The sequence below is a fragment of the Dermacentor silvarum genome, chromosome 3 (genome assembly GCF_013339745.2).
Source record: "Dermacentor silvarum isolate Dsil-2018 chromosome 3, BIME_Dsil_1.4, whole genome shotgun sequence".
NCBI classification, from domain to species: Eukaryota; Metazoa; Arthropoda; class Arachnida; order Ixodida; family Ixodidae; genus Dermacentor; species Dermacentor silvarum.
In genome coordinates this window covers 161726315-161752836 of record NC_051156.1, presented here as the reverse complement: position 1 = coordinate 161752836, position 26522 = coordinate 161726315, and the positions used below count along the sequence as shown (strand labels likewise).

The 26522-nt window shown below is 47.3% G+C and overlaps 1 protein-coding gene across 1 annotated transcript in view; it reads right to left on the bottom strand.

Annotated features, from left to right (window-relative positions):
- LOC119444973 (glutathione hydrolase 1 proenzyme-like) overlaps window positions 1-26522 on the bottom strand; it is a 134700-nt gene that overhangs the window by 39824 nt on the left and 68354 nt on the right. Inside the window, exon 7 of the mRNA XM_049664824.1 lies at window positions 13780-13992. Coding sequence (XP_049520781.1) covers window positions 13780-13992 — 213 coding nt within the window. The remainder of the gene's footprint in view (window positions 1-13779; window positions 13993-26522) is intronic.

Genomic DNA, 26522 nt, shown 5'->3' with positions numbered 1-26522 from the left:
CTAAGGCTTCTTAGTGCCGTGACCTTTCTCATTGACTGTTTTTAGATGGTTTCACAATATTTCATCGTGTTCATTTGCGCGCACAATGTTTTTCAGGCACCCATTTTATAAAACTCAAGAAGGCAGCTGCAAGGAGAAAATGGTGCCAAGGAGCCAACTCAGCACGACTCCACATGGTGCAGAGGAGCGCACTCCAAAGCATCAAAATGTGTTGCTATGCAATTTGGACGAGAAAACTAAAATGTGGGTATACTGGGTGTACCATGTAACTAAATGGCATGAAAACTTTCAAAAGACAGTATGTCACACAAAGATGACAGTTTCGAATGTTTTTTAAAAGCGCATGTGACTTTGTCAAATTCCTTTCGCATCTGCATTGGGCAGACCATAACGTATTTTAACAAGTGCCGCAACGAACACCAAGGAGTTATTAGGACAGCAATGTACTCGCATTTGACGGTGCACTAATGCAGTAGGAGATGGTGCATGCGCTTTAGCCTGCATCACGACCAAGTAGCACCCAAAATTATGGAAGCATTCAGCAGAAAAAAATTGCATAGCAAGATGTACTATCGCGATGGAAAGAAACGCGAACAGCGGAGCGCGTGGCCGAAGGATAACTGAAGGTATAGTGCGCGCCGTCCAGTCATCACCACTGACAGGCGCGCATTTCCGGTTTGATTGCACTGTGCGATGATGTACCCCCTATACTGCGATATTTTGTTTCTATTCTACTTCTCTTTTATTTGAAAACGAAAAAAGGTGACGGCGCAGTAATGATGAGAGCGCAAACTGTACTAACAGAAACAAAAATATCGCAATATAAGGGAAGCATCATCGCGCAGCGCGGTCAAACCGGATGTTAATGGTGATGACTGGACGGCACGCACTATACTTTCAGTTATGCTTCGGCCACGCGCTCCGCTGTTCGCGTTTCTTTCCATCGCGATAGTACCAGCCAGCCTCCATTGTCATCATTGATACCAAAATGGCACTGCTAGAATGAAGATAAATGTGTGGTGTTCTTTGCTGGTGTGGCCTTTTCCTTTTCTTTGCTTCCTTGGATTGCTCCTTTGTGTTTCACTACGAACATGTGCCATGTATTAGTAATGAAACGGAAAGGATTGTTTTACAAGCAAAAATCAGCACTTCCCTGATCAGGTCATTAGAATATGCATCTGTACGAAATGAACAAACTATCACGTGATGTCTTATGAGAAAGAAAATTATACAATAGACAACAAGAATACCACAACAGTTGTGAAATGCGTCAGTGCACTATGGCAATACCTGTCTATGAAATGCAGTGCGTGAGAAAGCGCGATGGCACGATCCCGACAGCACCAGGAAATTACTTGCATGAGGATGCCAAGAGTGAAGTCGAGCTTTCTGCCAAAAGACTACCAGCTTTAGATCCAACCGAACGGGAGAAATGATACGCCACTGTACTGCCTTGACACCGAGCGGAGATAGTGTTGGACAACCACGAAAAGATGCGAGTTTAGAAAAAAGGGGGTGCAGCCCGTGCATCAATAACTAGGTGAAATATTATAACCATAACTAGACGGTTCGGCTTTACACGAAAATATACAACACATTTCTAAATATACTGTATACTCTCAGTCAGGAGCATCCATACGCTACATAGGATGTTATCAAATGAGCTGCTGTCTTGAAAGTGATTTGCGCATGAAAAAACTTTTCCTGTGCAAATTACTTTACCAGCCTCATGCTTAGCAGCTCATCTGATAACCTACGGTATATAAGTACACGAGTTTAGTGCTTGAAATGCGTTTTCTGACCAGTAATGTGGTGCATCTTTCTCTTCAATCGTTGTGCCAATACCACGAGTTTGCGCATGTTTGTTGTTTGTTTGCTTTTACATTGTATACTTTCATTTTTTAAATGTTGCCAATTGAAAATAAAAATATTTCTCACTGCATTAGCGATGAGATGTTAAAGAAAATGTTTATGTATTATTGCAAGATGTGTTGTAAAGTTAATAAAAATCCGTGTAATCGGATTTTATGTGTATCTGTATGTTTCTTTATGTGTAACTGTTTGCCTTGTGACTGTTTGATGAATAAAAATGTTGACCTTTTAAGAAAAATATGTTTCATTCGAGTGACTCGGCGACTAAACATCAAACCCACTTCACCAAGCATGAGTGCAGGAGCTCCTTATGAAGCAATCAACTATCCCCGACATGTAAGTGTTGTGAATCGCCTGTGATGTGACAATGACACTGCATAGCGAGTGCTTTCAGACAACTGGGAGGATTACCAGCACTCTTTCTAGAGGAGTACGAACACTCTATTAGGAGGAGTACAAGCACTCTGTTCGGGGGAGTAGAAGCACTCTGTTCGGGGGAGTAGAAGCACTCTGTTTGGGGGAGTAGAAGCACTCGGTTCGAGTGGGTAGAAGCACTCGGTTCGACGGAGTACTAATACTCTTGTGGGGTGGAGTATTTGTACTCTGGAAGGAGTTCTAGCACTCTGTTGAGGGGGAGTACCAATACTCTGTCCGGGGGAGTTGCTGTACTCTCTCTGGGATGGAGGCGTTTTATTCCTAAAAAAAAATGTCACAGTTTCGCCCTAAGGGCGAAGCAATGAATGCGATAGCAACACAGCAATGTCATACGAAGTAAGGTGAGCGGCTTTGGTAGCAATATGAATTGTAGTAAACATGAGCTGATTAAGTAAGCAGGTGTGCTGCGGCGTAAGTAGACCGACACGAAGAGCGATTCAATGACCACGAGAAGGCGCGTGTGAAACGGTGGTGTTGATGAGAAGCGCTGCCCGTGGGCAGCGCGTGCGAAGGGACACACCTGTAGCGCTGCACTGCCGATCCGGGCAGCATTGCATGTGTAGCGTGCGTTGGAAAATGTGGACCGACTATTACTAACTGTGGTGTGAGCGCGCACAAACAAACATGAATAGATCACACTGAATGACTGCAGACAACGACTGTCAAAACGCTGGCAGCAAGCGCATATACGCCGCAACGGGGAAGGTACGTGCGGTCTATCGCTTCAACGGAAACTGAGCGGCGAATGTAAAGGTCAGAGCCATGTGGAGATAAGAGACGGTGCGAGCGATCGACGAGCGCGGTTGTTGGCAGAGTAGAAATGCGCCCCCCCCCCCCTACGCTCCCTCCGGCGCTCGCTTCTCGCTTCCTTGCTTGAGCGTGGAAGATTGAGTGCGTTCGCTCTCCGTGACAGCGTGCGTCCCCGCACGCTCCCGCTCGGGCATACGGCGCGCGGCGAAGATTTTATCTATACGGAACCTCACGGCGACGGCGACGGCGACGGCGAAGCCGACGGCAGAAATCCGGTGGAAGTGTCCATATAATTGCTATCGCAATAAAAGGAGTGAAATATGGGACAAGCAGATACTCCCTCAATCAGAGTTCCCGGAACTCTCTTTGTTTTTAGAGTGTATATGACGGTTCGCATTTGCTGTTGGGCGGTTGTGCGACGATGTCACGTCGGCAGAGCTACACCAATGATTTCAAGCGTCAAGTGGTAATTTTTACCGAGAACTACAACAACTTTGCTGGCGCTCGCCCACTGAGGTGCCGCGTGTGGAAAAATTGTACGAGGGCGCTGCGAGCGAACTGGATTCTCCGCGGCATATTCAACGTACTTTCGCTGCGGGCGCCGAAACCGATTGCGCATAGTACGCTTTTAAAATAGTGATTTATTTCAACTGTAAATTTATGTTAACCCCATTTTGTCAAAATATATATTTGATGCATGGATTATACAACGCGACATCTTCAATTTCACTGTCGTTGTCAAGCGCGTCGTCTGCTAGCGAGCGCGCCTTCGCTACTTGGACGCTGGCCGACGCCCAGTTTTTCTCGCAGAACGTCTGTTCAGTACATTTTTTTATGCTTTAGTTGCTTTGGCGCGCCCATAACTCTTGACGATCGGTATCAAATGTAGTTTTAGCCAGGTGAACTGCTGTTTTTACCACTGTCTTCTAAAACTAACTGGTATCTCTGCAACATGAAGCTACGTAAGAAAATTTTATTATAATATCGTGTCATCTTACGCGCGCTTCTCGTTGGTGGATATTGATCAGGGACAATGATCGAAGACAACAATATTAGATTGAAATAAACCAGGTTTAGTAACAGCGTGCTGCAAAGAATTACCAATGTATTTCTAGGTAATTAAATTAAACGGTACATAGACATATATATTCACGATATATATGTAAAGGAAAAAAGAACAAATATTCTAAATGCACTAACGGAAAAAGTGAAACTCCCAACCGGAATACGCGCACGTGTTTGCAGTAACAAACACACTTATTAGTGAATACCGCACATAAAACTCTCATTCGCAGAAATAATATTCATAACAGGCAACATCATCTTATATATATATATATATATATATATATATGCAAGTGTTATTGATATACTGTACGACGTCGAATAGTCGTTTCCGTTCGAATGTAACGCATAACAGCTCTATTGAAATCTCAAAGTGAGTGACCGTTGCAAGTGAGTACTGTTATTCCGAATGATTGTGCTGCCGGAGAGTTGTGGCTGTTGCGCAGAGGCGCAGCTAGTTCCTGAGAGAATGAACGCACGGGGGTTAATAAGTCCTGCTTAACAAGTTCCTAGCTGTCATTCAGTATAAACGGCCCGTTTTGGGGCAGCCTGTAAATCTGCTAACTTGACTCAGACAAGGAAAACTTTTTTGGCAGTTTCACCATGCTTGCAACCCATTAATAAGGTGTGAGGCCAAGTCAAAATTGCAATTTGTTTTCAAAATGTCAATTTTTTGTTTTCCGCTTTGTTTGATGAGGAATTTATTCTCCATCATTTTGCTGAAAAAAGTATCTCCTACGCAGTTTCTTTCAAAAGATACATAAAAATTTAAACCCACCCGGCGTCTACGAAACAGAAACTGAAGGTGCCAGTTTTCTGTGGAACAGAAAAAAAAATGCCCTGGTTTGCAGTTCTTTGGTGGTTATTTAAGAATCTTATCACGTAAAAAGTTTAATAATGCCATAATCGCATTTTCAACATTTTATTTATCAATTAAAATTATAAACGCCTCACAAGGTGGACGTCCAATGTTTTGCACGTTTTTTTACGTTCTGGAGGCTGCACGCGCGTTAAAGGAGCAGCGGATTGTTTTATGGATGTGTTTACTCTCTGTCGTTTACTTTTTCTTACTGGCAGCCAAAGAATAGGGAAGTTTAGAGCGCAAAGACGCACAAAATGAAAGTTTCCCGGCAATCAGTACAAGGTGACGGACCCAAAGACATACTGCAAATACCTGTAATACTGCAAAGCAAGCTAGAAAAAAAAAAAGGAAGTCGAGGTGCCACTCGAGCAAAATCAGACAAGAGCAAGACCCAAGGCGGAACTGGCAACAAATATAGGGGATTTTAGCTCTCCTTATCATCCTATATAAGCGCTATGCTTTGAAACCTTTTTGTTGATTTTCTCGGAACCCATCTTTTTGCAATTTCTTCAAATGCAAACATTCATAACTTTTTACCTAATAAAGATTTTTTGTGAAACTTGGCACAATTTTTTCTCACATAATTGGGTGTGCAATGAACCTCAACAAGTAAAATTGTACCACAAGTTCTGACATAGAGGCCTTTTGCACCAAGGCACACCCAATGGACGCACACACAGGCGCGGATCCAGGGGGGATGTCCGGATGTCCTGACCTCCCCCCCCCCCCCCCCTCAGATTTCTGCATCGCCCCCTCGCTGACAGGGGGATGGCCCTGTCGCAAAAAAAAATATTGCCACCAGCATTCTTCAAAGGTATTTTTCGCGAGTACCAGTGGTATCAGCCATGTAGAAGTAAAGCTAGCTCGCTCACAAGCTTAGTTGTATTCCGTAGGAGTATGGTGTCCCGAAGTTGCCGTAGTTAATTTTTCTCATGAACACCTTGGACCTCCTGGCGCCGGCCGTGCCTGACTCGTCCCGTCGGTGGCGTCGAATGAACGAGGGGGCGTCCCTTTTGCCAAGCACGCCGATGTGCGCGCGAGCGCCTTCGCACCTGATTAACTTAGTTCCCCCTCGGGGTGTGAACGGTTGCCTCATTGGATGTCATCGGTTCCGCGACCAAACTGCTTAATGAAAGAGATCTCTCGCTGAAGTGTTTATATATCAATAATAACAACTAACAGCTAAACTAAGAACTACGCATAGGCAACTTTTTAAAACTGTGATCACAGTTACACGTTGACAATATCCAGCACGAGCACAGTACCGTTCGTACGCTACAAGTTTTCATTGTAACTTCGCAGTTTTATTGTCGTACATTAAGCATAGGAGGATCAAACCCCCCGGATCCTTTTATCTGAGTGGGCGTTCTCGCGGAGCGGGGCGAAGCGTTCTCGCGGGAGCGTGACGTCAGCGGCCAACGCCAGCGCGCAAGTCTAGGATGGCGTCGCGTGGATAGAGAAACGGGAGCAGATGCGCACTTTTTGTAAAAGGATGACATCGAGTGGGAAACAAAACATGAAGACGCTGGCTTGCGCTCTCGGCTAACACGCCACATCGTTCTTCTTGTAGGTGGCGTCGTGAGTCTTCATACGCGGTGATTCGCATATCGTAAACACCCAGCGTGAGTCTTCATACGCGGTGATTCGCATATCGTAAACACCCAGCGTAGTGGTTGCCGCGTTGGAGCGGGGCGTTACGCCCGTATTCAAGAACGTTCCTCTAGTCAACACAACACCTCGACTCAAGAGGAAAGATAGCACCGCCATCTCTCCAAAGAAGTGGTCACTGAGCTTCACGATCATTCACGGGAATTCTTTAAAATTGTCGCGTCTTTATCAGTCGAGAGGCGGCGCTGTGCTCAACAAAGTGGAGTAGAGGAAGAGCTTCGAGTCGAGGGCTGTTTGAGAATAGGGGAGTTAGTCCTCCAAAGCAAACGAAGGTGTCTCAGCCGAACACAAGGATCTTCTTATGGAAATCAAGGTGTCCCAATAGAACTCCAAAAACGGACGCGTGCTTACGAATTTATAACCAACCTGCAACAGATCATCCCAAATTTTATTTTAAGAAACAATACAGACTAGATATACGGGGTGTCCAAAATTAAGCTTTATGGTTTTCTTAAAATTAGGCACTGGGAGGCATGGGAAGACCACCGGCCCAAATAAGTTATGTGGCCAGGGGGACACAAAGTGAGATGATAATTATTGCTGTTAGCAGCCGAATTAACTAAAATTGAATAATTAACTTTTTATTGACTGCAGTAAGTGTGCATGTTTGTATTCAAAAGTTAGAGGCAGTCGTGTTTCTACACAGTTTCACTTGGAAGAATTCTTCTAGCATGTCTGTGCTCCGAGATATCCAACTCCATATTTTAATTGTGGGTCGCACGATTACGCATGCAACTTGCAAGAGAGTGAGGATCGGCGCAAAGCTCCTCCCTGATGTGACGCGGCTTTTGCGTGAGGCGTTGTGTCTGACAACGGGGCGGAGGCATTGGCAAAGATAATAACTGTCCCCCTTCCCCTCACGAATGGCGAAATGAAAAAAAAAATCGAAGAACCCGTAACCGCCGTCGTAACACGCGTCCGCGCAGCCTGTAAAGATGGCGGCAGCTGCCATGCCGAGATAATGGCGCGAGCGGAGAAGCCGGAGGGCAGTGCGTGTGCGTAATGGTGACTAGACGACCGGGCGTGGTCCTTGCCTGGGCTACGCAAATAAAGTGACTGCTGATTTCCAAGTATGGTAAGTTTTATTGAAATCATGAGCAACAACTGCACCATCAACAGCAGAAACCTTTTTATAGCTATGCTAACGAATATTTCATACTGCTGCTTTTAGTTTGTTGTTGTCATGCACAAATCTCATGACAACACTTCACCCATCAAGATGTGAATGCCCTAAAAATGTTCAAAATGCCTCCCTTCCACAGCAACACAAAGCATAAACCGCTCTTGCGTCGACTCGATAATTCTGCGCAGTACGACAATTGAAATTTGGAGTCGGATATCTCGGAGCACGGACGCGCTAGAATAATTCTTCCGACTGATACTGTGTAGAAACACGACTGCCTCTAAGTTTTGAATACAAACATACACACTTAATGCAGTCGACAAAAAATAATTGTTCAATTTTAGTTAATTGGGCTGCTCACAGCGATAATTATCATCTCACTTTGTTCCCCCCTGGCCACATAACTTAATTGTACCGGTGGTCTTCGCGTGCCTCCCAGTGCCTAATTTTAAGAAAACCATAAAACTTGGTTATCAGGCACAGCCGATATGCACATGGCTGTATTGGGTAACGTTCTTTTCCTATGGCCTCGGAGAAACCGATACCTGGCTTCGCTATAGGGCTTCTTCCTCTTTCTGGGGTTTCACGTGCCAAAACCAGTTCTGATTGTGAGGCACGCCATAGTGGAAGGCTCCGGATTAATTTTGTCCACATGGGTTTCTTTAACGTGCATTACAACGCAAGCACGCGGGCGTTTTTGCATTTCGCCTCCATCGAAATGCGGCCGCCGCAGCCGGGATTCGATCCCGCGATCTCGTGCTCAGCAGCGCAACGCCTGAACGTTGACTGAGCCACCACGGCGGGCTACAGGTGTTGCTCTAGCCGTATAAAACGCGGGTTTGTCGTGAGCAGAAACGGTTAATTTCGGTAAATAAGCAAGGCTACAATCATCATCATCATCATCATCATCATCATCATCATCATCATCAGTGACGGAAGCTGACCCCCCCCCCCCCCCTCAGAAAAAACCTGGATCCGCCCCTGAGCACACATGCTTTTGGTTATTTCATCACAATGCTTCGAGCATTCATCTGATCTCAGTAATTTTGGTTCATTGCACAGTTCAAAGCCTACCCTCTACCGCTGCCAAAAATTGTGTGTTTTCATTCAGTTAAATTAGAGTCATGATGTTCGCGTGAGACCCACATTTAATTAAATTTTTCAAATAATAAAAATATTCAAAAAATAATGCAAACTTTAAAAGGCTCACATGGGCCTAAAAAAGTGTGCTTTATGATGTAGACCAATAATTTGTATTATTTACCCTTTTTTTAAACTTTTTTCCTGGCACTTGGCCTCATACCAAACCGGGTGCCCCATGTGGTACCACACTTATCTTCTTCAACGAACGCAACAGATCTGCACATATCTCTACTTGTATGTGAGACATGCCGTGCTTTTAATTGCTTCATTATGGTCGTTATGATAGTGCACCGGATAACTGAAAGCCGCCGTTTATAATATACAAGCTGCTGAGTTGAGCGGTCATACATTTGGGAACGGCATTACATTTATGATTTATGTATGATATATAGGACAAGCGTAACATGATTTCCTCGCAAATGAGACTCGAGAGTAATTTATTTTGTTTACAACCCTAGAAAACAGCCGAAGAACGGAGCCACCTGCTTTTCTCTTTTTTTAATTTAAACAAGTTCTTCGGTTTTACGTGGCAAAACCACGATATGATTATGAGGCACCCGGTTTAGTTTTCACCACCTGGGGTTCTTTAACCTGCACGTAAATAGAAGTACATGAGTCTTTTTCCATTTCGTTCCCATCGAATTCCGCGACCTGGATTGAATCGGCGAGCTCCAGTTTAGCAGCGCAACGCCATATCCACTATAAAGTCATTACTTAGGCTACAGCGTAGGCTTTCTTTCTTTTCTTTCTTTTTTTCTTTTTTTAAGTACCGAGTGGGAAAAAAATTCCACGTACGGCTTACGGCCAAAGATTAGCATATAGAATGACTAACTAAAACCGTTTTCGGCGCTCGAGGTCCGACTGCAATAAATGACCCTGTAACTATTACTGCGCATTCTGTTACGCGAGGAAGGCGGAAACTTGAATGGAGTGTTGCGCTGCAGTTTACTCTTGCTTTTTTATCTAAAACTATGCTTCCCGTAAATCTGAGTACAAGGCACCGAATAGGGCAGATAGGTTTTACTTGTTTGAAACGGCAAATCAGACTCGAGAATAATTTATTTTGTTTACACCCCTAGAAAAAAACCGAAGAACGCAGCCACCTGCTTCTTTCTTTCTTTTTAATTTAAACAAATTCTTCGGTTTTTTCGTCTGCGTTTCGCAAGACCTACTGATGGGAAACTATATGCGCAACAATAAACACGAGAGATACATGCTGCTTGAAGAGCGAGAAAAATATTTGTTCTACAAAGGGAACCATACAATAACATAGTAGAATGAAAGCCGACACTGCGGCCGCAATGCACGCGCAATCACCGAGTGATATTAAAAAAATAAAATAAAATGGAGAAGAAATTTATTCTTAATGCATAAATACATGTCATACGCAATTATGAACACCATTTCAACCGTCTGAACGCAAATACCGGCGCGCGAAGTAGTACGGATGACCCTGCGGAGCAGTATCGCCAGCAGTTTCCAACGGCGCGACCTTGATGCGGCCCAATCCACTTAGATCGCAGCGCCGCCACAGTATTTTTCCACGTCGGGCACCTCACTGCAAGGTATGCGCTGCCCAGCCGCTCGTCCCACTCGACCGTATTCTAGTACACTCTAGTCTCGGACTCCGCGAGCGTTCGGTGCTAACGCGGGGAAACGGAGAAGCGCGGTTGGAGTCGGCAGCAGCTCTGTGCGTTGCCTCGTTGGTGCTGCTACTCTCTCTCTCGCTCTCATTTTCTCTTTCCGGAGCATAGCACGCGACGCTCGGCGAGGAGGTCGCTAGGCAACGCCGTGGCAGGCAGCTGCGATGTCGCTGGTTCCCATGGCTACGGCGCGGCTGGCTTTTCGTGAAACGCGCATGTTTTACGGCTGGCTTAAACAGCTTCATTGTTAATAATGCACCTCTGAATCACAGCCAACTTGCATTCCAATGGGTTTGGCGTATTTTAGTAGCACTCCTCTTCATCACCCTGAGTGTTAAATATCAAGCTTTAGTGTTTTAATAACGAAGCTGTTTAAGCCAGCCGTAATGTGTGGTTCGTATCAAGAAACTGCCGCGCCGTAGCCATGGCAACCAGGAGGGTGGCGCGACGCATGAGAACGCGGTCTCCTCCTCGCCAGCTCCCTCCCTTTCCGACCCCCGCCCCTCTTCTCTCCGCGGCAGCTGAGCCAGGAGAAAAAAAAAGCGCAAGCTTGCACTAGGCCGCGCAAATCTCAAGACACAGCGAAACTGGCCGATTGATTGCGTCACTTGGTTGTAGCTAGGTTGAACTTGGCTATGTCGAGGCTTAAATGGTTGCAGCTAGGCCTATACTCGTGTATGTCATCTGTGCTATTACTTGAAAGGTGCGCGGCGGTAGCGCGGTGGTGCGGGGGAGCATGACGTCATACCAGCTGTGGCGACGGCGATAGCATGGCGGTGGCATGATGGCGCGGCGCACCTTTCCAGTACTAGCAAAGAGGACGTACACGAGTATAGGCCTAGCTACAACCAAGTTTAAGCCGGGATATAGCAAAGTTCAACCTAGCTACAACCAAGAGACGCAATCAATCGGCCAGCTTTGAGCTTTGTGCCGCCTAATGCAAGCTTTCGTTTTAGGGGCGAAGCTCCTTATAGCGGCACCCGTTCGTCCCCGTCGTCGTAGTAGTAGTGTGTAACCAGTCTGAGAAAAATGAGAAAAAGAATTCCGAAGTTGTGTCCGTAGCGCGGAATCGAACCAGGGACCCCTCGCTTCCGAGCGCGCGGCGTTAGCCCACTACGCCACGAAGCGGACATGGACACACGCACCACGATGGCAATAAATACCCAACATTAACGAAAGGCCGCGTTTCTAGCGCGTTTCTAACGCGTTTGTGCTAGCGCGTTACGGCCCGTGTAAGAAGCTGGTGTAAGACGCTGTGGCCTCTCCGCCTTACCTTCAACGCGTTTCGAACGCGCTGCCCAAAGCGGTGGCAAGTCAAGTTCAAGTCGAGGAGCGTTTATGAATACGGGGGGTATACTTTCTCAGCAGTCATGTGATGGCGTCGGCAAACGCGGTGCACGTTCCGGCATGTGTAAATGGCTGCGTAAGACGCTGTGGCCGCTCCCCCTTACTAGAGAGTACTGCACGTTTCTAACGCGTTTGTGCTAGCGTCCCCTTAAGCGGGAGATCCGATGATTCCCTCCGGAGCTTCGCCCACTCATCATCATTCACCCCGTGGACATGCTGTGATTTTTTTAACAGCGAAGCTGCTTAAGCCAGCCGCAATTTGTGGTGCTTAGCAATACACTGCCAGGAAAGGAAAGAAAATAAATTTTCGTGCCGAGGCGGAATTCTAGCCCGCGTACCCCGGTCCTAAAGCGAGCGTCGTAACCACTAGGCTGTAGAGCTACTTTTTTTTTTTTTTTGGAGCCACGCTTGCAGAACGTGCATTTATGCAAACCATATGATTGCGTTCGAGCGTCGTCGTCTTCGTCCATAGCTGCCGCGTTCGTACGCTCGTGCTCTGCGAGGTGAAGAGGTTTTGCGCGCTATGAGAGCGAGAGAAAAACACACTCACGGAGGGGGTCTCCTGGAACGTGGTGTCGGTGTTTCAAGCTGCGCTATGCAACGCGCAGTGATGGCCGTAAGTCCGGGACGTGACGCACGAAAAGAAAATTTTAATCATTATGAGTAATAAGATGAAAAGTTTGCGTGCACTACCGCCAACCCAAACCTTAACGAGTCAGCCCATCGTGTTGCGCGAGGACTCACTAACCGCGCCCGACTAGGGGGGGCTCAGGCCGAGGAGGAGATGGAACGGATGGATAGGGCTAGACTTTTCTCATTCAGTGACATTACCCAGTTCTACAGAAATTCGAGGTGTATATATCCACCTTTTAACCCAAAATTAAACAGGTCTCAGGCGGTTGACTGGAGGCGACTTCAAACCAGAACTTACACGAACCCGGTACATCTTAACCGCATGTTTCCGGATTTATACTCTGAGGTCAAATCTAAGTTATGTAATGATAGAGGAGCCACCCTAGAGCACATACTCTGGGATTGTGAAATAGTTCAGAGGAGAATTGCAGTCCCCCCGGATGAGAACCGCACTGACTAGCTCTGATCTTCAGGTCCAACTTTGGGCCATCCAGCAAGCCCGGGAAGCTAACGACAGACAGGGTCTCTCTGCTGCCCCCGGCGCGGCCTAGACCCAGGCCATCAATTTGCAGAATATTTATTAAAGTTGTCTCACTCACTTCCGGCAAATGCAGGGCTACGATCGCCCAGCTTCCTGTTTCAAGCGTTGCGCGGCCGAGTGCACGGTTTTTTTTTTTTTTTTTTACCTTGATGTCCATGTTGTTCATCTTCATGTCAATTATGTGGACTATGTTGATGCGTGCGTTGTTTTTATACATGCCTTATAATAAAAAGACAGCATTTTTTCTGGTTTTGTGTAACGATGCAAACAACCTTTCCTGCTGGCGCTGTGACCGTGTGCGCTTGTATGTGCGTGTATGCGAGTGTGCGTGCCTGCTGTCATGTGCGTGCGTGAGCGCTCTTCTAAAGTGAGCCAGGAACATTTTATTGAACTCTCAAACTTCTCTACTGTGCTGTTTCGTAAGAAAATATACATTTCATCATTTTATGTATTTCAATGGCCTGGGGGAAAGCAATATGCCCGAGCTGAACATCGTTACTGCCAGCAGCATCGTATAGCACCTATACAGGAACTGCAGGAAGTCTACTGGCTGCTTAATGCAATCATGCCCTTTGAGATAAGACTGGTCCTGTACGCCTCGGTATTTTGGTCACGTGGACATCACAACCAATTTTAGAGCCTAACAGTTCCCTTCGCTGTGCTAATATTGTTTCCTTATTTTTATACAATGTTGTACTATATAACTGAACTTAAAGCATGAAATGCCAATGGCAAAGAAAACTTGCCATTTTCTTGGACCTCCTTCACGACCTGCTTGGATAAGTTCCCAGTGTAAAAGTAGTCAGCTCCCTGATCGCGCACAGTCTCTAGTGTCTGTGCCAAATCTTCCTGGATAAGTGTTTCCCCTTCGTGAAGAATTCTTCCCGTCTGGTTGTTCCAGAATGCTCGCCTGCAAGCACAAAATTATCTTTTAAAGGCAACAGCCAATCAGACAATGTCACAACAGGAGCGGCGCATGCAATGATAAAGCACTTGTTTATCGAGATGAGTATACACGGAGAGTGCGTGGGACGCAGACCAAAAATGCAGCGAGGAAGTAGGTGGAGAAAGAAGACACATGTGCATAAAGATTGCATGTAATAACCTCAGCATTGTGCAACATCAGCTACCGCTCATTATGCACAATGAAGGAAGACAGAGCGAGGGGTATTAGATGCCGGGTGGGCAATTATGGCTGGTAGCGTACCTAACTATCTCCTGTGACTCGAACCCAAGGGTCACATGCGCCCGTCGACGTTTAGTGGGAACCGCATGGTTTCTAGGGAGTGTACTTCTGGCTCCGCTTTGGTTCTCTCTATGCAACTCTCGCTGGGTAATGTTCATACTCTTATGTCTGTCGGAAGGTGTATGGTGGAGCATGCGACCTATTCTGAAAAAACGCAGAAGATATTTCGACTCGGGTCACTGCAATGTATGCAATGGACACGCTGATTTCGACGGAAATGCAGAAGTATGTGCACGACTTGGTTGTCGCTGTAGTGACAAGGGAATGAACCCCCCGAACATATAACGTGGAGCCAGACAACAGCGGTAGCCATATTAACATGAAAAAGAAGGAAATAAGCTCGGAAAACAAAATCGAAGGATCGTGTGAATGCCGATCGACAAGGACCGTCACCTGAGTTGCTATAAAGTAAAGCTTCTACAATCTGTTTCTGTTTTATTTCCGTCCTTACCCCCCCCCCCTCCCCTCCGCAATCGGTCAAAAGCTTTCCGGCTGTCAGTCTGTCGTTGGTCTGTCATGCCATGATACAAACACCGTGAGAACCCTCCATCTCAAAATGGCCGGTACATATTGATTGGACACAATGAGGCCGTGCAAAATACTACAATTTATTTCTGATTCTACGCCTTTCTTGTCATTAGCCCTCCGTTATTGGCCACAATGTTTGAGGTCGAACTCACTTCGCCTGTCTGTCATACGACGTAACCAAACCCATAGGAACTCGCCATGCCAATCGGCGTGTACGCACTGAAGAAGCAATAATAGGCCAAACAAAACTATTTTTTTTAAAATAACCGGAGACTGCCCACTTCCGAAAGGAATAGGAGACGCCTCCCCGTAGATTGATCTGGGTAATTGGTGCTGCCGGCGATAAGAGATTACTTCACGTATATTAAATTTTTTTCGTGCCATGTGTCGAGTCCTTTCGACACATATAATGTAATTATACGTGCGGAAATGCTCCCACAGCTTTGCCAACGCTTTTTCACTAAGGCTCAGTTTTGGTCACATTTGTGACGCCAAGTTCGCCAACGCGTCGTTGCGAGCCACCGCAAGCTAAGCAAGGGGAAGCAGAACAATCGAAGATGCCGGAACTACTCTCCTCAACAGGTTATCTGCTTTCACTGCGCTAGCTCAGCCGCTCGGCCCCACCGAAACCCTTTACACTTCGGTGTGCCCCTCCCCCCATGTCACCCAATTAGATAAGGAAAACCTGTCACCGTATTCATGTGCTTTAGGAGGAATTCCTTGCTTCTTCATGAACTCCACGAAGGACGACGCAAGGCGCGGGTCGACAGACAATTGAAGGGTGACCCGTACGTAACGTACATGGACGTGGCGGCGTACCCTGCAGGGGGCCTCTTCGCGGTAGCTGCCGTGAACGGGAGAGACAACTCATTAACCCTCGCGGCCTCCGTCAGGGCAGAGACCCCAGCTGCGGCTGAGACCATAGCCGCGGCGCTAGTAATAAAGCAACATGACAGGGTGTGCAGGGAAGTTGATGTCGTTACCGACTCGCAACAGGCCTGCCGCAACTTTACCAACGGACGAACACCGGTGCTGGCGGCTCACATTCTAGGCCCGAGGCTGCAAGAATCCCATCAAATCACGTGGACGCCGGGTCACGCGGGACTGGAGGGGAACGAAAGGGCGAACGCCTTAGCTCGAGCGCTAATTAACCGAGCGGGGCAAAACCAATCGTCTCATTCATCCCCACCCTTTACCTTCGTGCCCCTGTCATTCAATTACTGCGGCCGACACGAGATCCAGCGACTCAACCGCAGGATTTATCCTCCCCCTCACAAAAAGCTCAGCACTGAAGAGGCAATAGCCCTCAGACTTAGCCAAACACATTCCCAAACCTACACAGATACAGCAAAATATACCCACAAACATATCGCGGCACCTGCCCCTGGTGCGGCGACACACGCCCTACGCTTTTTCACATCTCGTGGGGGTGAAGGGGCAAACCTGAACATTTAAAGACGCCTAACACGTCATTTGAGTGGTGGGAGGTACAGCTGACCGGCGATACCCTGCCGGGACAAGAAGCTCGCGTCCTGCAAGTACGCGTCGAGCAGCCATGGCCAGTGGAGTCCTGGAATGAGGACACCACCCACTCGTCCTGAAGATCAACTCGATGGTCTAAATAAATGTTTTTCTCTCTCTGTGTCACCGTATTCGCTTTCAAAGCAAACAAAAATAACGCCTTATAACGACGAGTGAATTTGATTGGGATGTTCAAACAACGTTGCGGGTCACTGACCATGATTACGTCGACGGTTACGTAATTTTGGCGTCAGTAGATTGGAATTAAATTATATCCAAATAGCTTTACTTTATAGCGCCCCAGATCTACGCATACGAAGATGGGAGAAGCGACATGCGCCAGTCTATCTAACGCTCCCAGAAAAGGCACTTCTCACTGCGACGGGTTGATACTTTTAGCGCGAGGCTCTCCGGCGGACAGGTCCTGATTACAGGCAGTTTCTGCATGACCATGCAAGTCATGACATGTGTGGTCTGTTCTCCCTACAGTTGGTCTATGTGACATCCTCCAGGGCTGTAGCAAATAACTGCAGTGTATCAGTAAGTGTTTCCATAATTGTAGCTTTCAATTCCTTGCGGAATAGTTTCCCATCGTTCGCGTAGCTGTGACGACTTAGGAGGCGTTGGCGACCGCTATCTTTGTGGCATTTACAGTTTTCTTTGTGCATGTGTGTGTAATGTGCACTTCATAAAATTGGCAAGCTTTATTTCCTTACTCCTCCCCTCTACGACGCTGTATAGTCTTGAGGGTACAAAAATGAATAAATAAACCGATTATCGGGGGATGGTGATCACTGCCTCAACAATTCGGCTATCGGTCCCATAAAACGATACGCGCGCCAAACTACCACAAGAGGTCCGGCGTGTACCGGGATGCTCCCAGAGGCAGGTGGAAGTGTCCGGTGTACTTAAAATGGCAAACTGCACGTGTGCATACGTCTTTAACACAATACTGCATCTCACGCTAGAAGAGTAGCCCCGAGACTAATCCCCTGACAAGCGCTGGACACGCTGTGTGAGTCCGATGAAGATGAGATAGCCAACATAAACGCAATCGAGGAGCACTGCCGGTGTACGGACCCACGTAACATGACACCACAACCATGTCAGTACCTGGGATACGAACAAGCCTATTCACTAGTACTTGCCCATCGTTGCACCACCATAGAAGGGGGACTTGCGTCTCAGCATATGATGTCGCAACATAGTATAGTGCAGCTTTGCCTGTGGCTTCAGGCGGTGTAGTACAGCATCGCTCGGAGCTGGTCGGAAAGCATATATAGGGTGGTGTCCCCAGCTAAGTTAAACAAAGCTGTTCAACGAAAGAAAAAAGATTGGAAAAAAATTACGACAGAATACATGTCATTATGACTGTCGACGCTAATGCGATTAGCATTCAAGCTATGTAGCAATACACCACATTGCTGAAGTCACGTTTATTTTAAGCCTGTAATGGCCCTTCTGAGATTTCCGTTGGTTCAGAAATACGCGACATACGTACCGGCTATCGATGACCTTCGCACTCGCTTGCGAAGATCACCCATGAGCATTACGGCATGACGGTGGGTGTACGACGACAACGCGGTGACGACAATATAAATACGAAGAAGTGACGTCGATGGAACCAGAAAGGTGGTATGACGATGCATGACGACAATGAGATCACGATTCTGAAATCATGATGATAGTAAAAGGAGGACAGCGTGACGATGACGGTGTGAGGACTATGGGGTGACGACGGGCGTAGCACCATGGTGGTGTAACGATGACGGTTAGACAAAAGAGGCTTCACAACTTTTGTCTGACGATGACACAATGACACAATAATTGCATGACAATGTCAGAATAATGCCAATTAAACAATAGTAGCATGATTGCGATAGCATAACAAAGAAGGAATGACATCGATAGAACATAAAAGGTCATATGACAGCCATTGGATGAGGTTTCTTAAGTAATGAGGACGGTAAAAGGACAGCGTGATGGTGATGGTATGTCGAAAATATTAAGAAAACTACCGTCGATTGCGCGACGATGGTGGCATGATACGAGTCGGTTGAAGAAGTAGAATGAAAAATATGGAAGGACCAAAGAACGACTGCGACCGCATCAGGACCACGGGATGACAACGTATGCATGACGGCGACTGTATAACGAAGATTCAATGACGGCGATGGCATGACAACGGTATGAGGTGTTACGATTCCCCTAGGCATGCGATGCCTGGACCACGTGTAGTAAGTTCCGATTCACGTTGAGCGGCCACGCTCGGACCACGTGCAAATGCATGGTAATCGGGGTGCCTAATGATCTCGCTCGTCAACATGAATAGACGTGTCAGTTGCGAGGGTCAGAGACAAAACCTGACGTGCCGCCCTCTACCTTTCTTCCCCCGCTGAGGACGTTCACCCCGTACCGGTAACCCACCATCTCTACTCCTCTACCCCATGTCCTGCAGTGGCAGAGAAGAGAGGGGGAGATTGGCCGGATGGTGGAGGGTATAATAAAGCTAGCCAGCAGCCACGTGGGAAAACACTTTTGCCTTACCCTAACGTGCAGGTGCATGCTCACTGAACTGTTCTTTGGAGCACACCGCTCACTCATAACCGTGTATTAAACTTCTGTTACTTGTTTTTGCGTCTCCTCGTCTTCCCTGCCGGACCCTCTCCGATGGTCAACCTGGTTCGAGCTCCAAGCAGCCGCTGTTGAAGGTACCCCCTAACCTCGGCCCGTAACAGACGACAAGGGTATGACGACCATGGCGTAACAAACATTGTATCACGAAGGCTGTATGGCGACGATGACGTAACGATAGTATGATGATGAAGCTAGAGCGACGACAATGGAATGACCGCCAAGATAGATAGATAGATAGATAGATAGATAGATAGATAGATAGATAGATAGATAGATAGATAGATAGATAGATAGATAGATAGATAGATAGATAGATAGATAGATAGATAGGAGGAATAAGCATTTCATTGAAATAGCAGACTGAGGTTCTTGCGGGTGAAGCCCCTATTCCAGGGCCCCACTGGCTGTAGCGGCTCGTTCTGCTTGGTCCAAGGTTGCCTGCTGGCTTCCCAGGTCCTGCCGGGCGAGTCGCGCCTCCCACGACCTTTCAAGTTCGTTGTGTGTGACGAGGGGTGAGTTTCCCTCTGCTGGTGTTTGTTTGCAATGCCAAGTGATATGTATGAGATGTATGAGGGTTGGTGTATCGCTGCACCAAGGACAGCAGTCATCGTATTGGGACGGGTGTATTTTGCTGAGTGTGTGTATATTGGGATATGTAATCGTTTGTAGGTGTCTCCAGTCCCGGGATTGCCAGCGTGTGAGTTTAGGGTGGGGTGGCGCCATTGTCTGCCTTGCCCGTCTTTGGCTGTCGAGGATATCTCGCGGCAGCGTAGGTGTGAAGTATTCCTCCCGGATCGATGTGTCCGCGGCTCGGAAAATTAGTCCTCGAGCAGGTGGTCTGCCCGTTCGTTTCCCTGTACACCTTCGTGAGCGGGGCACCATGTGATGATGTGGTCTTCTCGAAGGTTGTTTCCTAGAATGCCTAGGAGGCTCCGAGAGAGGACGCCCCTGAGAAACAGTCGGCAAGCTTCTTGCGAATCCGTGAGAACGTGTGCAGATTGTCTCTTGCCCTCTGCCGCTCGTATGGCTAGTGCTATGGCCGCCGCTTCGGCCACAGCCGTGCTCTTGGTACGGATCGTAGCCGACGTGATTGCTTGGTTGCCTCTAGTGACGACCGCAGCAAATGATCTCAGCCTCGAGGGGTAGGGAATTGTGTCTGTGTAGTGAGTGTTTGGGTCGTTGCGTAACCGTTCGAGTGCTACCGCTCTCGCTCGTCTGCGGTCGGCGTTAAACATGGGGTGCATGTTCTTGGGTATTGGGTGCACGTGTATGCGTTCCCTGTATTGTCTGGGTATTTGGTGCGTCTCCTGCCCGCAGAATTGGGGTGCCAAGGGGTAGTGAAGTCTCTGTAGTCAAGCTCTACCTTGGGTTGTCGAGTTGAGTCTCTCTCTCTGCGTGATCAAGACTGCCGCGGCGTGTTCATCGTACGTATTGTAAATACCCAGACTCTCCAGACGCTCTGTGCCAGTGCAGTCAGGGAGGCCCAGTGCAGCTTTGTAGGCAGTGCGTATGAGTACGTTGGCCTGCTCTACTTCACATCTGCGTGAAAGCTGGTATGGCAGAACGTACGTAATGCGGCAGATAGATAGAGAACACGCTCCCCGCCCCGAAAGAGTAGGTCAACTGCGTATCGATTGGGAAAATGCAGTACTATGACACTACACAAAGGATAAAGTTCAGTGGGGTCAGTCTAGTGAGTAAAGGCTTGCAACGGCTCGTTTTTCACGTGGAAATTCATCTTGTGATTGAATTATCCTACGCTCTGCTCCATGTCCTTGTCTCAACGAAGGCATGGTTCGACTTCCTCCCGTTCTGATAATCCTGGTGCACACGCGAAGAACAATTAACCGACGTTGCTAAGCGTTGAATACCAGCCGTTGGCGTATACTTAAGATGTTGTGGGTGGTTGGTCTTTCTGGCAACGGTAACAGCGCAATGTACGTCATGCAGGGTCAATAACGCACTCGACCAAACGGGCACCATACTGTCTTTTCGCTGCGTTGGCTTTGTCTAAATGAAGTGCCGGTTTTCATTCATTGTGATCCTTACTCCACGATGCCTCCCGGTTATCTAACTCCCCCATGACTCAATCTTCCCATTCTACAATGGCCATGAGTGACGTGAGTGTGTATACTTGACAGCTGGGTAAGCATCAAGCGAGCATCTTTATCAAGCCGTAGCTTCGGTCATTTTATGCTCACCCGACAATAAGGCGCAAGCACTACATCACTCATGGGCGTCTAGCATGGTCATCAGAGTCACGCTCTTCGGCTGTTAAGTTTTGATTTGAGTGTGAATACCCCCTAGAGTTGGGGCGTAGGCTTGTACTACCTTCATTTTGTACCTCCTATTCAGCTTTATTATGACGACTGCTACCCTCTCACTAATGCTGTAAAATCCATCAATGTTGCCCGCTATGTTGTTATGGACTAGAAATCCTACCCCGGATTCTCTCTTATCTGGAAGACCTCTGTAGCAGAGGACGTGGCCGTTAGTCAGCACTGTATGAGCCTTACCCGTTCTTCTAACCTTATTAAGGCCAATAATATCCCAGACAATACCTGATAATTCTTCAAATAAACCTGCTAAGCTAGCCTCCCTCGATAGGGTGCGCGTGTTGAACTTTGCCAGGTTCAGTTTCCATTGGCGGCCTGTCCGGACCGAGAGATTCTTAGAACCCTCTGCAGCGTTGCCGGTTTGACCACCGCCTTGGTCAGGTGCTCCGCAGCCACTGGGAACTGAGGGCCATGGGTTAATTATCGGAGTCATGAGGGAGGTAGTGGCCGAATACTGCACCAGGGAGGCAAATTCCTGTTCTGGTGAGGGAGTGACTTTGATGAAGCTTAGTGGGCCTGCCTAGTTTGGTTGCACCTGAACTAGTATAACCCCACTAGCTCAGGCACCACTCCATGCCTGAAAATGTAGTGGAATGGAGCTGGATTCTAACTTACGACCTTCAGATTTGAAGTCGGGTGTTCTACCTCTACTCCACGCCACCACGGGAGGACCTTAATCGAGAAAGTGTAAGAATTTTGTTGAAGATGAATATACAGAAGACAAAGATAATGTTCAATAGCCTGGCCAGGGAACAAGAATTCAGGATCGCCAGTCAGCCTCTAGAGTCTGTAAAGGAGTATGTTTATCTAGGTCAATTACTCACAGGGGACCCAGATCATGAGAAAGAAATTTACAGAAGAGTAAAATTGGGTTGGAGTGCATACGGCAGGCATTGCCAAATCCTGACTGGGAGCTTACCACTGTCGTTGAAAAGAAAAGTGTACAATCATTGCATTCTACCGGTGCTAACATATGGGGCAGAAACTTGGAGGTTAACAAAGAAGCTCGAGAACAAGTTAAGGACCGCACAAAGAGCGATGGAACGAAAAATCTTAGGAGTAACGTTAAGAGACAGGAAGATAGCGGTGGGGATCAGAGAACAAACGGGGGTAGACGATATTCTAGTTGACATTAAGCGGAAGAAATGGAGCTGGGCAGGCCATGTAATGCGTAGGATGGATAACCGGTGGACCATTAGGGTTACAGAATGGATACCAAGAGAAGGGATGCGCAGTCGAGGACGGCAGAAAGTCAGGTGGGATGATGAAGTTAGGAAATTCGCAGGCGCAAGTTGGAATACGCTAGCGCAAGACAGGGGTAACTGGAGATCGCAGGGAGAGGCCTTCGTCCTGCAGTGGACATAAAATATAGGCTGATGATGATGATGATGATGATGATGATGATGACCCCCTAGAGGGTCTTTAAGGAAATAAAGTGAAGTGAAATTCGTCTGGAAATGATTACGCTGTAGCAATTAGCAGCGTCAACTTGTTGCATTTCCAGAAACGGTTAGAAGCTCCTCGGATGGCATGCTTCAAATGTTCCATGGGATCGATCATAGAGCCCCTTTGGTTCAAAATGTAAGTAGTCTAAATTGCGTAATTCCTTGACTAATTACTATATCGAATCATTTCCGAATATATCACTAGGTGGTAAAATCCAACTTGAGTACATAATCTAATTATCTAACCTTCCTTATTTTAGAGAATTTTTAACGCATTTTGTGAAACACCAGGTATACTATATATAAATGACTAATGCTTCACCTGCGACGCCTGTAATTGTCCGATTTTCTTATTAGCAGCCCTTTAATAGCACGTAAGCGGACGACGCACACGCACGAAAGTTAGCGGATATTATGAAAATACAGCGCCTCGCTTCAAAGATTTTCAGAACTCCAGCGGCGCAGCCTGGACTGAGAAATCATGCCGGGCAGCCGTACTAGTTGTCAATGCTCTGGCTTGTGGTCATTTCCGGCGCGTGGCATTGGCGGCGTTTGTGATGCGAGGGAATTATAGGAGAACTTTGCGTATTTTGGAGGTATCGTCGTGTGGCCTCAAAGCGTCGGTCTATCCGTAAGGCAGTGCAGTCTGAAAATGTGGGGTGACCTTGAAAGCAGTGAAGACTCTCAAAGTGCGAGCTATCACGAGGTAAGAATGCAAGAAACTGGCACGTCGCGCTACGCATGCGCAATACGTTTCAAAGAGCGACTTTGGCGCGAGAGAAGAATACGTGCGATAGTGGATTTTTTTTTCGAGACATCTTTGGTGGGATAATAGCTAGAAGATTAGGCTGCGTTGCTGCAAAACAGAAGATCAGTTCCACCATCGGTCGCGCGTTTGCTTATAGCAATAAAGGCGCACTCCACCCACTTTGGAGGTATCTGACAAAAAACTTTAGGTGGGGTGCGTCACAGTGTGCACGAAAGATACACTACCAGGAAATAGGTTTTATTGCGATAGCAATTATATGGACACTTCAAGCGGATTTCTGCCGTCGCCGTCGTCGTCGCCGTCGCCGTCGCCGTGAGGTTCCCTATAGATAAAATCTGCGCCGCGCGCCATATGCCCGAGCGGAAGCGTGCGGGGACGCGCGCCATCACGGAGAGCGAACGCACTCAATCACCCACGCGCAAGCAAGGAAGCGGGAAGCCAGCGCCGGAGGGAGCGAGGGGGGGGGGGGCGCACTCCACCAACAACCGCGCTCGTCGCTCGCTCGCCCGCACAGTCTCTTATCTCCACACGGCTCTGACCTTTATGCGCCGTGCATTCGCCGCTCAGTTTCCGTTGAAGCGATAGACCGCACGTACCTTCGCCAGCTGCGCGGCGTATGCGCTCGCTGCCAGCGTTTTGACAGTCGTTGGCTGCAGTCATTCAGTGTGATCTATTCATGTTTGTTTGTGCGTGCTCACACCACGCTTGTTCATTCAGTTAGTAATCGTTAGTTAGTCGGGCCACATTTTCCAACGCACGCTACACATGCAATGCTGCCCAGATCGGCAGTGCAGCACTACATGTGTGTCCCTTCGCACGCGCTGCCCACGGGAAGCGCTTCTCATCAAAAGCACCGTTTCACACGCACCTTCTCGTGGTCATCGAGTCTCTCTTCATGTCGGTCTACTTACGCCGCAGCACACTTGCTTACTTAATCAGCTCATGTTTACTACAATTCATATTGCTGCCAAAGCCGCTCACCTTACTTCGTGTCACATTGCTGTGTTGCTATCGCATTCATTGCTTCGCCCTTAGGGCAAAACTGTGACATTTTTTCTTTCTCTCTCTTTCTCTCTCTCACTGTCTTTCTTTCCCTCTCTCCTTATTTCTTTCAATCTCTCTCTTTCTCACTCTTTCTATCTCTCTCTCTCTTTCTTTCCCTCTCTCTCTTTCTTTTTTCTTCCCTGGTATGTGAAATTGAGCTTGAACCCTTTCCGCACGACCGCCAGGATGGGCCCACTTTTCAGCGTGACACCGCCGCCACCGCCACCACCACCAAATTCGACACTTGTGAGCCTGTAAAGCTAATCTTAAAAATCACCAGAACGTTATGTCCTTGTTAGTCGCTGAACGCCATTGCTATCGTACTCAATGACGTCTGGAGTTGCTTTGACTGTTTTAAGCGAAGCTTTATAGGCTCACAAGTGTCGGCGGCGGTGGTGGCGGCGGCAGTGGTGTCACGCTGAAAAGTGGGCCGATCCTAGAGATAGTGCAGAAATCCAAGCTCAATGGCACATACCATGAACAAAAAAGAAAGAGAGAGAGAACGAAAGAAAGAGAGAGAGAGAGAGAAAGGAAGAAAGAGAGCAAGAAAGAAAGAAAGAAAGAAAGCGAAAGAAAGAAAGAGAAAGAAAGAGAGAGTGAGAAATAGAGAGAGAGAGATAGAAAGAGAGAGGGAGAGAGAAAAAGAAAGAAATTGACCACGAAGGTCAATTCACACGGCAAGCTTCGCTTATCCCCATTTTCTCGACAGGGGAAGGGCTGGTGAATTTTTCCCTTTACACTTTAACTGTAGCGGAAAGTGTTGGAAGGGTGACGCGGCTCTCTAATATCTTAAGTACGCACCTATTAGTTTTATCTATTGGGCACTGATTCACAGGCATAGAAGTATGTTGCAATAAGTTTACAAAAGTGAAAAGAACTAACTGACGTTCTTCGCCGAATCGGCATTGTAAGAATCGCTGCTGGAACGTAAGTTGTTCAGACAGTCAAACAAAAGGATGAGTGTAATGCTCTGGTGAGTATCTGCTTCGAGTAATCAGTCCCATAAATATTGTTCGTCAGGGATAGGCTAAGTCATGACAAGCTTTTTTGATTTCATAAAGATAGCCAGGTGGATTCAGCTTTACTGAGTGGGATGAAAACTCAAATATATGCTTAAAGCATCGCACCGAAGTGCTTTACGCTTTTCTTCACGCGAAGTTCTTTTTAATTGTCATGTCATTTCTGCACTACTGCCGAAGAGATGTTGCAAAACGCAGTCAGCACTCCTCTCAGAGTTAGAAAATAGCAATGTGAAAGTACAGTTAAAAACGCCGCTCTTTAACGCCTCCACTTTGATACAATAATAATTTCGTTATAGTTGTATCACTTCTTTGTCACTGCTTTGCGTAAATGTCCCCGTTTGATGTTAAAAAAAGATGCGGCGAGGAATCCGAAATATTTTTCTACGCGTCACATGGCTATGCAAAAGAGCTGTAGCTGGAGAGACACCATCTCATGGAATGTCTAGTTCTACGCCCTTGTTTGCAGATGGGGAAGATTGCATTTTGGCTTGTCATTATAGGGTCGGAAGGATTGCCTCAGCCAGGGCACCAAGGCAAGGGTCTAATAGGTGCTGCATAATGACCGGTTCCTCAAAGTCAGCTTTGCTGAAATACAGTTGTCTTATGCATTGAAACATACGCATTGTATCGCAGTGAAGCGTATTAAAAGTGGAACGGGGCCACTGTCACGAGACGTAGTACCTGTTTCATAATTATACACGTGCAAAGTCACACTGAGAGCACTGAGACGCCACATTAGTGTACTGGCAGGCCTTCAGAGCTGTTTCTGACGTGGCTGTGGCAACTTGAGCCCTTTTTTCGCCCACCTTGCGCGCCCTGTATATGAAGCCGTACCGGGACCCAGTATGCGTCCCTCAATTACCGTATTTACTCGTGTAATGAACATACTTTT